This window comes from Notolepis coatsorum, assembly GCF_963971535.1.
Source record: "Notolepis coatsorum genome assembly, chromosome: 1".
Classification (NCBI taxonomy): Eukaryota; Metazoa; Chordata; class Actinopteri; order Aulopiformes; family Paralepididae; genus Notolepis; species Notolepis coatsorum.
The window spans coordinates 276,331,020-276,345,783 of NC_140165.1; the positions used below are offsets into that span (position 1 = coordinate 276,331,020).

General features: G+C 47.7%; 1 protein-coding gene across 2 annotated transcripts in view; it reads right to left on the reverse strand.

Annotated features, from left to right (window-relative positions):
• The window catches only part of LOC311226946 (transient receptor potential cation channel subfamily V member 1-like), a 90,966-nt gene that overhangs the window by 44,043 nt on the left and 32,159 nt on the right, over positions 1–14,764 (reverse strand). For both annotated transcript variants that reach the window (XM_084312411.1, XM_084312412.1), the window contains one exon: positions 1,206–1,343. In XM_084312411.1, the coding sequence (XP_084168537.1) occupies positions 1,206–1,343 (138 nt within the window). The remainder of the gene's footprint in view (positions 1–1,205; positions 1,344–14,764) is intronic.

Consider the following 14,764-nt stretch of genomic DNA (forward strand, 5'->3'; position numbering starts at 1 on the left):
TGGGGGGGGGGGGGGATTTTTTATGCATTTTGGGTTTTTTTGGTGATCAAATATTGAATATTGAACTATAATAATCAGTGCAGGAGCTCACTTATCCTTGACAGACTTTTATCACTGACTTAAAAGGCCCATCTCCATAAATGTTCAGGGAGGAGGGAATAAGTGCTTACCCTAGGTGTAATAATGTCAGGCTGATTGTTAATCCCACAAAAGTGTAATGCCACTTTAAAATAGGTTCGCAAGCGCCCCCAAAATTGGCCATTTTAGTTTTAGTTTTTGAGGACTGCATACTTTTTTTGCAAACCAAAGCAACATACTTTATACTTATAGCACATGCATGAGCCTGGTCTCTTTTGAAAGAGGACATTCTGAAGTTTCTGATTCCAGAAAGAAAATTCACTTTTAGTGCTAACGTAATAGAGTACCATAGGTCTGAACTTGAGTTGTAGAAAAACTTGTTACTCAAGTTTTTCTGTAGTAGTTAGTAGTCCAGAGGTAGTATTTCCCCAGAAGGTGGTATGGCTTACAAATCCAAACGGAGCCATAGTCTGAAGCCTTATGTAGTACATATTCAAATTTCATAAAGATCCATTCAGAAATGAGTGATTAGGACTGATTTTGGTAAACTGTGTACAAAGAAAAACTCTGTTTTCTCATAGACTTCAATTCATTTGGCTTCCTGTTAAAGAATTTAGTTGTTCACCTAGATCCCTGATTCACACATCCCCACATGGGGTATCATTGGAAGCCACACTCATAGGCTACAACGATCAACAATAATTTTCGAGATCGGATCTAGATTGACGGAACTACTGCAGCCTGAGTCAGGAGTGGTATGTTGCGCAATACCGTGTACTTTGCACAAGCCTCAAATACCGGCATGTAACTCGAGAACCGCTCAATGGATCTTGTCACCTGAAAGGGCTATCCACAGGCAACAAATGGGGCTTTAAATCGATATATATATATATATTGTATTACAAAATATGCACACCGAGCCACTAGGGGTTGCCAAAGTGCCGGTGGGCAAATCGTCCTAAAAACGTCCCTGATATGGGCTGTCACATGCACTTTCCTTGAGTATTGTCCTATGTGGCAAACATCACCCATCCAAAACTCCAGGATAAAACAAAGGCTAAGAATTAAATTCCATTTGAATGCAGGTCTGGACAGAAAAAAAAAAGAAATCAGGATGACATGCCCACCGAAATAGAAACCCGTTTTCGTATGGAATTGGAAGAACTTCCCAGCGGCCTTGGCGTGCACGTCCGCTCCTTTCTGAACCAGTAGTTTTACATGGTCAAAGCTCCGCCTCTCAATAGCCATGTGCAGCGCTGTCTGACCTGCAACACAGCAACACATGCTGTCATGTATACTGCATGTTCACATGTTATTCATTATGGCCTTATAATAGGCCTTATCAATATGTGAACATGAACAAGGGCCACATACAGTATGTAGGCCTACACAGATTTCATTTTCAATGTGTGGAGGGGAAAATTTAAGTATAGTTGAGACTTTTCTTATATACAGTATAGAAATAAGAATGTATGTATTCATCAAAAACTTTCTTGTCTAGTTTGTTCCTTGATATGCACATATATGTATGTGTACTTGAGATCACTTGTGTGACTTTAGAAAATACTAGTGAAAAACTGCCCAAGGTTATCTATAGTATCGAAGTGGCTTAACAATCACTCATTATTGTCTACTTAACTAAAGTAGCTGTTAACCCTTGGTGTTCGCGTTTTTGTTACTCACCCCATGTCTGGTGGACCCACAACATTATTGGGATTTTAAAACAATGAAGCTATAATATTTGCCATTTACTGCTAGATCACATTTATCTATACTTTATCTATCTAAGTGCTATTTGTTTTTTGTGATAAAATGTGATGTCTGTAAAAAAGAAGAATCCATTATAATTAAGACATGAATGGAATAAATCATGTTTTTAAAAAAATATATAAATGAAACAATAAGGTGGAGGCCGTCAGTGAAGGTACACAGTGAGTGAACCGTTTTGTTTATTCTTTTTACCATATTTCCATTTCTCATGGACCTGAAGACTGTGGGCTAGATCCACAAAGAATGGATTGCATGGTGATAATTGCACCCTTACCTGCACAGTGATTGATTGAATGAAAATTGTATTAACAGATTGCAGAATGGGTACAATACAGTACGGCTCAATACACACAATTGTTAAGAGGATGCAGACCAGAGAAAGACTTTCGTCTTGTTTACATCAGGGTCCCCCATTTTCAATTAATAATGAATTGTAAGTAAGGGTGCAATTAGCACTGTGCAATCCATTCTTTGTGGATCTAGCCCTGTGTGTGTAATATACATGTGTAGAAGTGTGCACAGTGTGCAGTGTGCACTCAATGACATACACATTTTATTTGTCCTTTATTTATACAGGTGAAACACATAAGACCGAGATCTCTTTTTCATGCGTGACCTGTTTACAATAGACATAAAAAAACACACAAACAAGTACAGTTCAGACAAAAAAAATCAAACATCAACAAACATGTATATCAAATTTAAACAAGCAACATCTAACATATCAGAGTTCAAAACAAAAATTGTCTAATAGAATGAACTGTTCTAACTTCAGAGTGGTCTGTAGTTTATTCCATTTGTACAAAGCATAATATCTAAAACCAGTTTTGCCAAGATCAGTTTTTAACACTTTGAGTGCCACGCTGTTTTCGGGCCCCATCTATTCAATGCCACGCTTTAAAAGATAGGAGTCCGTCACCTTGTTTGTAGAGCTATAAGTATATTCTATATTATAGCTATGGATACAATACTATGGTCATTTGACAGTGACTTTCTTCCGGTCAAGATGCAAAAAAGAGATAATTTTACCATGCATACATTCGCACGTTATACCGTGGTGAATATAAGTATGTTTTTAGATCGGTCTGGGGTAATTCCTGAAATGCTGAGGAATTTATTCCTGTATTATACTATAACCGTTGCCGTTTCTTGCCTGGACCCGCTATTATTCTCAAATCAAATCTATATCATAGGTATTATGTTTCATCATGAATGCATGACTAACTGTTGTGAGGACTGCATCTGAACAGGTGCCTCAGCCTGATAGCTCCCCCCAGAGGTCGTGTGGCGCTGTCACTCAGTCCCGACACGCATGCTTCCCTAGACGCACTTGTTCCACACCGGCTGCAAATCTACAATCAGAGGCTCCTGTCTCTTTCCCAGTGACGGAGGGGAGTATAAACGTTTGACCATCCCTGAGGACAACGCAAGTTCGTTCTGCCTGGAGCAGTAGGTCCGCGTCGTTACCTTTTCTTGACTATTTTGTCTATTCCTGCGTATTGAGATTGCATTTGAGAATTCTGACTTTTGTTGAACCCTCGTTTTGTTGGATGCGCGTATTGTATCTACCGGCTGGTAACCGTACCCTTGTTTTCTCCCCTGTAGCTTTGTTAATTGTTTGCTGGTTAACCCTCGCCTCTCTCTCTTTTTTTCGTCTAGTGTGGGGGATGCCGTCCCAGAAACCGCCACGCTCGTTGTTTTCTTCCACTCGCTTGCCACCCCGTGTTCCCCCCCCCCCCCCTCGCCTGCCCCTCGTTTTAAATTCCCCCGGGACTCCTGACTATTCCTGGAGTTGTTTAGGCAACCCTGACCCACTACATATACAACACGGTAAGACTCCATTCTACATTGTTAAGACACACACACATAGTCACCTGCACACATTTTGTAAATACACACTTCATATCGCAGGCTTCCGACCTGCCCACACTACACCACCACAGTCGTTTAGGTTTGTGTTGTTTCTGTATTGCCTTGAACCTTTTATGAATAAATACACAGCGTTTTGGCATTTTTCCTTTTGAACCTGTTGTATTGCCTTATTACGGGTCCCGTACCTCTGTTCCCATAACAGTACGAACTCGCCACTATGGACCCCGGCGATACAGCAGGCTCAAAGGGAAGGACCACCTCTATCGAGGAATTAGACGCCAGTGTTTCGGAGCTGGTCACCCGATTGGCCTCGACTCCTCCCAGTGGTCCAAAACCCGAGCCTGCACCTCCGGATCTCCAGGGTGTTCCCCGGGAGTATCATGACCTTGCCACGTTTTTTAGCAAGGAGCGTGCCTTGTCCCTGCCTCCTCACCGTCCCTATGACATAGCCATCAAGCTCCTCCCCGGAGCCCCCCTTCCTTCTCATCGCTTGTATAACCTGTCTATTCCAGAGAAGGAGTCAATGCGGGAGTATATTCGTGAGTCCGTGGTGTCAGGGCTCATCCGTCCTTCTTCCTCCCCAGTGGCAGCAGGGTTTTTCTTTGTGAAGAAGAAGGACAGAGGGCTCTGCCCCTGCATTGATTTCCGGCCGTTGAACGTTATCACGGTGAGGAATAGTTATCCTTTACCCCTAATGAGCTCTACCTTTGAGCCCCTTATGCATACAACCGTTTTCACTCCGTAATGCTTATCACCTCGTCCGCGTTCGGGAGGGTGACGAATGGAAGACTGCGTTTCGTACCAACCTGGGGCATTTTGAGTATTTGGTAATGCCTTTTGGACTCACTAATGCCCCCGCAGTGTTGGTTAACGATGTCTTATGCAACATGCTTAACGTGTTCGTCGCCGTTTACCTCGGTGATATACTCGTGTTCTCCCGTACCGCGGCCGAGCATCCTCAACATGTTAGGCTAGTTCTCCAGCGCCTCCTGGAGAATAAGCTTTTTGTAAAGACAGAGAAGTGTAGTTTCCACACCGCCTCTGTGGAGTATTTGGGGCATATAGTGGAGCGAGGTCAGGTGCACGCTGATCCCTGTAAGATCCAGGCGGTGGATGAGTGGCCCCAGCCCGTTTCCCGCACCCAGATGTGGAGATTTTTGGGGTTTGCAGGATTTTACCGTCGGTATATTAAGGGGTTTAGTCGGGTGGCCGCGCCCCTGACCGCGCTCACCTCTACACTCCGGCCTTTTGTTTGGACTCAGGAGGCGCAAGCCGCATTTATAGCCCTTAAGAGGTTATTCGAATCGTCACAGCACCCGTGCTAGCTCATCCAGATCCGACCCGTCCCTTCATTGTGGAGGTAGACGCGTCGGATACCGGGGTCGGAGCCGTCCTCTCACAACGGTCCTCAGAGGATGAGACACTCCACCCCTGCGCTTACCTATCTCGTAGGTTCACCCCGGCAGAGAGAGACTACGATATCGGTAACCGAGAGCTGCTGGCGGTTCACGCTGCATTGGAGGAGTGGAGACACTGGCTCGAGGGGGCCAGAGATCCGTTTTTGGTGTGGTTAGACCACAAGAACCTTACCTTTGTAAGATCCACCCGGAGAGTAAATTCTCTGCAGGCCACCCGACTAAACCCCTTAATATACTGGCTCTGTTCTTCAGCCGTTTTAATTTCACCCTCACCTATCGCCCGGGGCCGTGGAACGATAAGGCCGACGCACTCTCCAGGTTATTTCCTGAGAACCCTGCGGAGGAGGGGTCGGACACCATCCTTCCTCCTTCCCGGGTGATAGGCGTGGTGATGTGGGCGCTGGAGAACAGGGTACGTGCCGCCCAACACGCTCACCCAGACCCTGGTAATGGGCCCCCTAACCGATTATTTGTCCCCGACCTGGTGCGATCGGAGGTAATTGAATGGGGTCACACCAGTCAGTTCTCCTGTCACCCCGGCATCGGGAGAATGCTATCTTTCCTGCGGCGGAGTTTCTGGTGGCCAACCATGGAGAGAGACATTAGGGAGTTTGTTGCTGCCTGTCCGGTTTGTGCCCGCAGTAAGGCCGTTCATCGCCCCCCCGCCGGCCTCCTACGTCCGTTACCTGTGCCCACCCGTCCATTGTCCCACATAGCACTGGATTTTGTTACTGGGCTTCCGGACTTCCAGGGAAAGACTGTTATCCTAACTATTGTGGACCGTTTTTCCAAGGCGGTTCATTTTGTCGCGTTGGAGAAATTACCATCCTCCGCCGAGACCGTGGAGCTCCTGGTAGACCATGTGGTACGCCTACACGGTATTCCCCAGGACATCATGTCAGACCGGGGTCCTCAGTTTTCCTCCCGGGTGTGGCAGGCTTTCTGTCGGTGTATGGGGGCCACCAATGTTCCCTCTAAGGTGCGCCCGCTCGCACATGGCAAAACGCTCCCGCGCACATCTGAAATATGTCGCGCACAGAAACGTTTGTGTAAAATATGCATGTAGTTAAATTGACTGGCGCGTTGCACGGAATATTATGGTACCCTGTTGCGTGTGACGTTACCCAGAGAAACCGCGCTTTCAGTGCCTTGTGGGCGTCGCTACTGCGCTCGCACACACACAACAGATGAGGAAGCGGAGCGGACAGATTCGACCAGCATTGATTCTGCTCACAATGCCAAAGCGAATGTACATTACAGATGAACTGCAGAGAAAATTCCCAATTTACCGTCCCGGTCGAGACTAATTGGAAGCGGAGTGCAACGCGTGCAAAGCTTGACCATATGTTTCTGTGTCTAATAAGGTGCTGGCGATCTCAAAGCTCACATGGACACAGAAAAACATTACAAACAAAGCTGTGCGAGGCGAGAGTTTGATGGCAAAGTTGACCGAAGTATATTCAGCTATACAGAGGGAGAAAGAAAATAGTATAAAACTATTTTGATGCCTCAAAACTATGTTTTGGTTTGATAAGATGCTTATGATACAATCATTCTAAGGATTATGTGTGTAATAAATTAGTTTTGTACACTAATTGCAAGTTATGCAAATGTTAACAAATCCGAAACTGCATAGTGCACTTTTAAATTAGTATCTTTGTGAGGTTACTGTTTTATAATTTACATTACATTGAAAAGATACAAAGATATATTTTTTAAAGCTTGATTTTCTAATACAGAAGAGGTATTATTTAGAACATTACTTCATATTCTTCTTGTTATTTATTTTGTCTAGTAAGACTTGAAATCTAAAATCACGGCCGGCTGTGATTTAGTTATTTTCTTGAGATTTGTCAGATAGATTACTTTAGCCATAATACAGCATGTTGAGTAACGTAAGGTTATGTATATAATCAAGTTCTATGAATTCTGGTGACGCTCAGCGTCAGTCTGCACTGACTTCACTTCGTGCACGTGCACTGAATAAAAAATTCCACAATGTACCTTTACATACCAACATTCGTCTGGCCACACCCCTATCCGCTTACCTTCATAAGCAGGTGTGTGGTCACCTACTCGCCTCCTTCCCAAACTTTCACCACAAGGCGAGATCAAGGGCCGCAGCGGCGTCCTGACGCTGAGCGTCACCAGAATTCATAGAACTTGGTTATATACATAACCTTACGTTCTATTTCATTCTGGCCTCCGCTCAGCGTCAGTCTGCACAAGAGGAGCTGAGCGGAAGCCAGAAGCTCGACAAATGTACCCCGCTGAGGCCCCCCACAACCATCAGACCGGGGAGGACCGAGCCCCCCGACCCTCCCTAATGGAGGGATACCCTCCCTATTGGAGGACGGGAGGGAGACGGATCCGACCGTGCGAAGAGGAACTCGAGCAACTCAACGCACAGGGTGAGCAGACCGTGGCTTGACCCCACGACTATGCACACGCACAACCCGCATGCCACCAGGGAACGAACGGAAGAAACAACCCTCGTTACTGCCCCCAAAATCACGGGGTCAAGAGCAAACTCAACCCTGTGGCAAGGCCGTAGCAGCGGAGCGCGAAGGAAGACCCAGACCCACTGAAGGGACTGGATCCCCTGGAAAAAGGGGGCCTGGAGAGGTCAATGACGCCAGGCATCAAGACCCCACCAGGCGGTCACTTAGTGACACCGCCCCCCACATCGCCAGCGTATTCGGACAGGGCCCCTCCAAGAGCGGGCCCTTTCCCCCCATTAGTACGCCGCCTGGCACACTGACCCTGCAACACAGGCAGTCAGCATGGCCGTAAAGCATTCAAAAGGTTAACCAACGGAAGCAGGCAGCGCACCGGGGAAACCAGGCAGCAGGCTGTAGACCCGAGCCTGGAGCACTGCGGACGAGACAGGCGCCAAAGGGGTCAACTGAAAACAGCCCCCCAGCGGAAGGGGCTTATGCTAGCATTGTTGCGCACCATGACAAAGCCTCCATCAAAAAAAAACCACCCAGAGGGGTCGAGGCAGAGAAGGCTGACACGATTGGCAGACGTCATGAATGTGCAGGGGGACACTCAACCGGGTAACCCGGGAGTTGACTCTGCTCCAACACACCAGGGAATCAACCACCCTCTTGGTACCACATACGGTGGTTGTTCCTGTAACCCCTCAAGAAAAAAGGGTTATCCCAGGCCTACGGTTTCAACGAAACATTACTTCGGACCGGGCCCGGCGGCTCGGGAAGCACACAGGGTTACCAGAGGAGGTCCAGAAGACCACCCCAACAGCCCCCTCTTCGCCATGCGTGAGAGAGGAGCGAAAGAAAGGAGAACCAGCCCCTTATAATAGTGCCAGGTACAACGTGTACCCAACAAAGGGTCTCCATAACGCAGCATTTCCCCCCCCGAAAAAAGCACAAGTCCCTCAGGGTACCAGAACAGCAGATCTGCATCCCCGGCGGACAACGGGTTAACTGACCTGGACCAGCGCGACCAGAACCAGTCCCGTGCCCTAACCACGCCGACATGCCCACTCCAGGAGAGTGGGTAGGTATGCGTGTCGATCTAAAACATGAAAAGAGGGCGCCACCCAGACGGTCCCATTCGTACCGCGCTCAGTGGCCCACCCCAAGACCGTGAGACCTCTCTACCTATGTTCTGATCTATTCCGTTAACATCCCCCAGATATGAACGAGAATCCGTCGAGACCCAGTAACAGGCTCTCGGAAGAGGAAAAAATCCCCCATTCCAGTTGCCCTATAAAAACGCTGTTTTAATAACGAACAACCAAGGCGTACTAGCCTCCTGCATGATTCTCAACAGAAACACCTCGAGCCAGCACTATGTATGCGTCGAGACCCAACACATCAATGGATAGTCTAACCAGACACCAACATTGGTCCTTCAAGTCGCCTGGGAGAACGACAAGAAGTTTGTCATGCTTCATATTCTCCACTCTTTTTATTATTAAAAAGAAAGAAACACCGACTGACATAAATCCCACGTGACACAGCCGAGGGTAAAAATTGTTTACATTTTTACATCCCGCCACCCTTACCACAGAGGAGAGACGGAACTCCTCAGAGAGACTTCCCACATGAGCCATAGATTGAAAAGTCACAGTAACATTGAGTCATGTGACCAACCGACTCAAGTTACACGTATATCGAGCGTAGTAGAACAGTATGTTCTTACGCTCTGCCCCGACAACTTGACAACAACAGACCCTACATATGAGTCTAAACTCACGGAAGCCGTCGTCCAATAGAAACGTGCCTAGTGACGTTTGCTATGACAGGGGGAAACCCAAGACTCAACCGCCTGAGATAGGTGCGGAGTCTGGGAAACCCTTCCCCCCCCCCCCCCGTGCCAAGCTTGGCCCTGACCGAATGAAAAGAGAGTCCAATAACCCCCTGACCAATCAGAAGAGGGAAGGAGGGGTTTATCCGGTACCCCCTCGCAAGCCCAACCCTTGCATACGACAACAACAACAGCCATATGATACCTTCAGTAGCAATGCTAATGAATAGCGCAAGCTAATTCAATGCACGCTAGCCACAGACACATCTGTGAACAGGGTTTATAGCAAGGCCAAGTTGTGTATGTGTGAACCCGACACCCGTATCTATGTTGTAAGACACCGAAAAATCTGATAGAGAGAGAGAGCGGCTGAGCCGCGGTACGTTTTCATACGAGCATTACTGCAAACCAACACAATAGTGTTGCAGCTCAATATCACTGTTTAAGCAACAGAGCACACAACTAACCTCTACCTTTATGTGAAGATTCAGGTCGAGGCAGAAAAAACCCTTTTTCAACCGAGTGTAGGCTGCAGGCCTTGCTTAAGCTCTAACATGAATGTAACGTCTAGCCCTCCTATCAAACCCATACTAGCGAAAGATTCACACGTTGCATCCCCATCATATGTTTGGTGAATAAACACACAGTTTGTTAACAAAAAATACAGTCCCTCCCTTAGGAGGGACTCTTTATTTCTCTCAACAAAATCATAGTAGGGCCGGGAAGGGAACAGGGGGGGACCACAGAGGGAAAAAGTCAATTATTTTAGCGACGCCTGCCACGAGCCGCTCGGGGTTTTCCACCCCGTGGAGCCCCGGAGGGACGGTAAACGATCAGCGGCTGGTCACGACGATCCCTACCGTCATCTCCGGCCGTAAAATGTGCCGGCTGCAGTGGCGGAGGCGCCCTCTCTCCTCCTGGCCTTCTTCGACGAAGGTCCAGCAGTGGCGGTGGTAGCAGCGGCGGCCACGGCGGAGGAACCTCGACAACGCGGCGGCCGTCTGACTCCACCGGCAACATCGGGCGGGGGGAAATGAGGCTGGAGCACGGAGCGCTCCTCCTGCATCTCCCTGCAGGTTGAGGTCATCAGCTGCAGTGCCGACCCGAATAGTCCAGCATCGGAAAGGGGTGCCGTCAGAAGTGGAGTCCTCTTCTTCTCCGGCACACGCGCCTGCTCCAGCCAAAGGTGGCGCTGGATCAGAGTGGCCAGGGCACGCACTTTCCCAGCGGCTATAGCCTGCGGCTGAATCAGATGCAGGATGGCTCCTGCCACCTGGGCGAGCTGATCATGCTGTAAATCAGTCAGCTCCGTGCCGCCCGTCAGTATCCCGGACATGAATCTCGCCAGCTGCGCGATGTTGGAAGTGGCAGCCAGAGATTGCGTCGCGGAGATAAATGACTGGTCACTCCAGTAAGCCAACCGCCTCGCCGATTTCCCTTGAGGAACCGGCTTCCGTAATGGCTCCCACACCACCTCAGGACAAAGGAGCGTCGCCATCGGCCTATCAAGCCGAGGCACGCCCTCCTTCATGCCTTCTACCAAACCCACCACCCTCGTGACTTGCACGTAGGCGGTAGTAAGGCCCATGATGTGGGAGACCACCTGTCCCTGATGGACGTAGGCCTCCATTGAAGGGAAAAATGGGCAGACAACGTCCACCCCTCTCACCGGGCGACGTTGCCATAGATGACCTATGAGATCGTCAGGGATAGGAACAGGCAGTGGCTGCGGCAGCGGCACGCCGTTTGCGACTGCCGCCGCCGCCATGAGCTCGGGGAACAAAGCACGCAGTTCCCCCTGCATACTTTCCGCCTCCGAGCCCGCGTCCCTCACATGCAGCAGACCACTGGTTAAGGAGCCACATTCTGATGTGGCTGATAGCAGGGCATCCCGCCGCCGAGTCGGAGGTGTTAACCCAACATCTGCGGACGAGGAACCCCAAGGAGACATCTCACCCCCCTCCAGTGTTACCTGGACGGGCGGGAGACATGTCTCCACCGGGCCTTCGAACAAGAACCCGTCCGCTTCTATCATGTAGTCCTCTGTTTCCATTGGCCATGTAGAGTCAGACGCATCCTCATCCGGCTCCAGCAACTCACCAAAACCAGGCCGTTCGCGTCTGCAAGCCACCATCTTGCGACGGGAGCGAGCTGACGCAAAATGTTTGCGTCTCAAATCCCCCGCAACCAAAGTCGCCGGCCGCCCAACAGCGGACGACTCCCCGGAAGCAGAGGAACCAGAGCCAGAACCAGGCCATCCCACAGGAGACGGCACTGGTTCACCAGCTCCTTGGAGAGGCAAACTACCCATCGGACACTTACCGGGCGTGGCTGCCGACCACGAGAGAGGCCTCAACCCCGCTCCAAGACGTACGACAGAGGCGGCAATGGAGAACCGCTGGTGAAGGGTGGCGTTGCGAGTGTGACCCTCCGAGGTAAACATTATGACTTAGCTTTTTTTTTTTTAAATATATGAGAGAAGAAAAAAGCAAGAAAAAATTTAAACACGTATCAACTTTCTTCAACTAAACAACCTCGTCAAGTGTGGGTATCTACCGAAGGCACTTCCTTGTGGTGAAAGTGAAGAAGGAGGCGAGTAGGTGACCACACACCTGCTTATGAAGGTAAGCGGATAGGGGTGTGGCCAGACGAATGTTGGTATGTAAAGGTACATTGTGGAATTTTTTATTCAGTGCACGTGCACGAAGTGAAGTCAGTGCAGACTGACGCTGAGCGGAGGCCAGAATGAAATAGAACTTTGGTTATAGAGAGATATTATTTTGTTATGTAAAATAATATAAACAATAATTTTATATCCATACAGAGGAGGCATACTTTAAATATATTAAAATGATAAAGCATCTTTGAGTAAACTTCGAGTATCATTAAGTATCTTGAGGAAGTTGAGGCTGAAGGCAGTGTCCTCTTTAAAAAAAAATCACAATATGGTCACCCTTGAAGTTGCATGATAATTCACTTAATAAAATAATGACAAGTCAGCCTCTTAAAAAGACAAAAGTTAGTGACACGACTCACACCGCCACCGCCAACCCAGCCAAAGTAAGGACTTTGCTCTGTATCATCAATCAATGGTCAAATAAATATTCGATTAAGGAATATAATATGCCTTTTTGTATTATTTCAGTGTATCAGCAAAATGTATAGATTTTTATGTTAGACATTGAGGGAAATTAAGATTCTCAGATTTTTTACAAACAGCCGCTTATCAACTAACCGGTTAATCGGCAGGTGACGTATGTTGCTCAGTAGTTGCTGATGTCTGCTCAGGAGGTTTGAGTGTTTGCTCAGACCGAAATAAAATTAGAGGGAACATTGGGGGCCACCATCAGTTTGTCCTCCGGATATCACCCTCAGACTAATCAGGCATGCGTTCTTCATGGGACGGAGTTGCACTCCGTGCAACCCCAGATAACTACTCTCTATTTGCATATCAATAGCGCCGGTCGTCAGGTGTGTTAAATACGTTCTCAGATACATTCACACCTAACTTGTTGTGAATGACATGTGTTACATTCCATTCGTAGAGGCAATTAGGCACCGTCTTTAGTCTGTGCTCAAGCGAGGGGACATTAAATGCGCATTCGCGGGAGCGCGCGCACGCGCCGGGAGCGCGCGTGCATGTGGCGCCATTAGGTGCGTGCAACCCCAGATGATTTCAATAACGCACCACTGAGACTAATGGACAAGCCGAGCGAGCCAACCAGTGTTTAGAGACTGCCCTGCAATCCAGTGTCCTGGAGTAAACAACTCTCCTGGGTGGAGTACTCCCTCAACTCCATGACCAGCGCAGCTACGTGTATGTCCCCTTTTGAATGCTCACTGGGCTACCAGCCCCCTATGTTTTCCTCTCAGGAGTTGGAGATTGCCGTGCTGTCACCTCACGCCCATCTCCAGCGCTGTCTCCGTGTGTGGGAGACTGCCCGCAGTGCTCTGGTCAAGGCTACGGAACAGGCCCAGCGGAGCGCTAATCGCAGACAAATCCCAGCTCTCGTCTACCACCCGGGCCAGCGTGTCTGATGGTTGGCTAGGGATTTGCCTCTTCAGGTCCCGTGCCGGAAGCTGGCACCTTGCTACGTGGGACCGTTTGAGGTAGATCGGATCATCAATCCCTCCGCGGTCTGATATTACCCCCTCCCTCAGGTCCATCCCATGTTTAGCACTAGTGTCACTAACAGTAACAGCTGTTCACCACGGACCAGTTCTAGATTCAAATGAGGAGAGGAGTGATATACCCAGTAAAAGGAATAGTAGACCAGAGACAAGGTTATAACAGTGACCGGTATTTATTCTTGACAGCAGCGCTAGCTAGACAATTGCAATACATACAATGAGTAACGTGAGGTAGTGTGAAATATCCCTTTTTAGGTTCTTTCTCTAACCACTCCTTCTTTCAGGAGGGTTAGATCGATATCATGTTATAGGTTGATTGAATCAACACATTTGGTTCAGAACGACTCCTTCTCTCAAGAAGGTTAGTCTGGTATCAGGTTCTAGGTTGATAGGATCAACACATTTGGTTCAGTTCAGAGACGTCTCTGAGGTTATCATTAGCGAAAAGCTAGGTTTAAGTTTAGACATTAGATGTATCCCTTTTTCGTGAGTTCACTCGTTATCATTTCTTCTGCAGATGCAGATCAGTAACCTCTATATTAGTTTATCATTTCAGTAAACTCTATATCAGTTTATCATTTCAGTAAACTCTATATCAGTTTATCATTTTCAGTTCGGTAGGTAAGTATTTAAACATATTAAATTAAACCTTTAAGTGTGGAGGGAATGCAAGTACCTTATTATGTGCAATGACCCTCTAAACTCTTCCTTTGCAGGTGTAATACCAACAAAGTACCAATAGAAATATTCAATGTTATAGGAATGCAAGTACCTTATTAGGTGAAATGACCCTTTAAACTATCTTTCTTTACAGGAGAAAAACATGTGTTATCAATGAGATTCAAGTATCTTATTGGGTGCATCAACCCTTTAACTCTCCCTCTATACAGGAGAAACATCAGTGGTCCGGGTATCATATTGGGTGAATTTACCCTTTAACTCTCCCTCTTTACAGGAGAAATATCAGTATCCATATATACAATGCTCCTTCCTTACAGGAGAAATATCAGTAGTGCAAGTATCTTATGGGGTGCATTGACCCTTTAACTCTCCCTCTCTACAGGAGAGGTATCAGTACCAGGGGCGTCATTTTGGTATGGCAAGGTATGGCACTCGCCATACCTTGGCAAATAAAAATGTAAAAAAAAAGAAAAGAAAAAAAATTACGATTTAGAATTCGAATGTCAACATTATGAACGAAGCTTCGAACTATTCGGTAC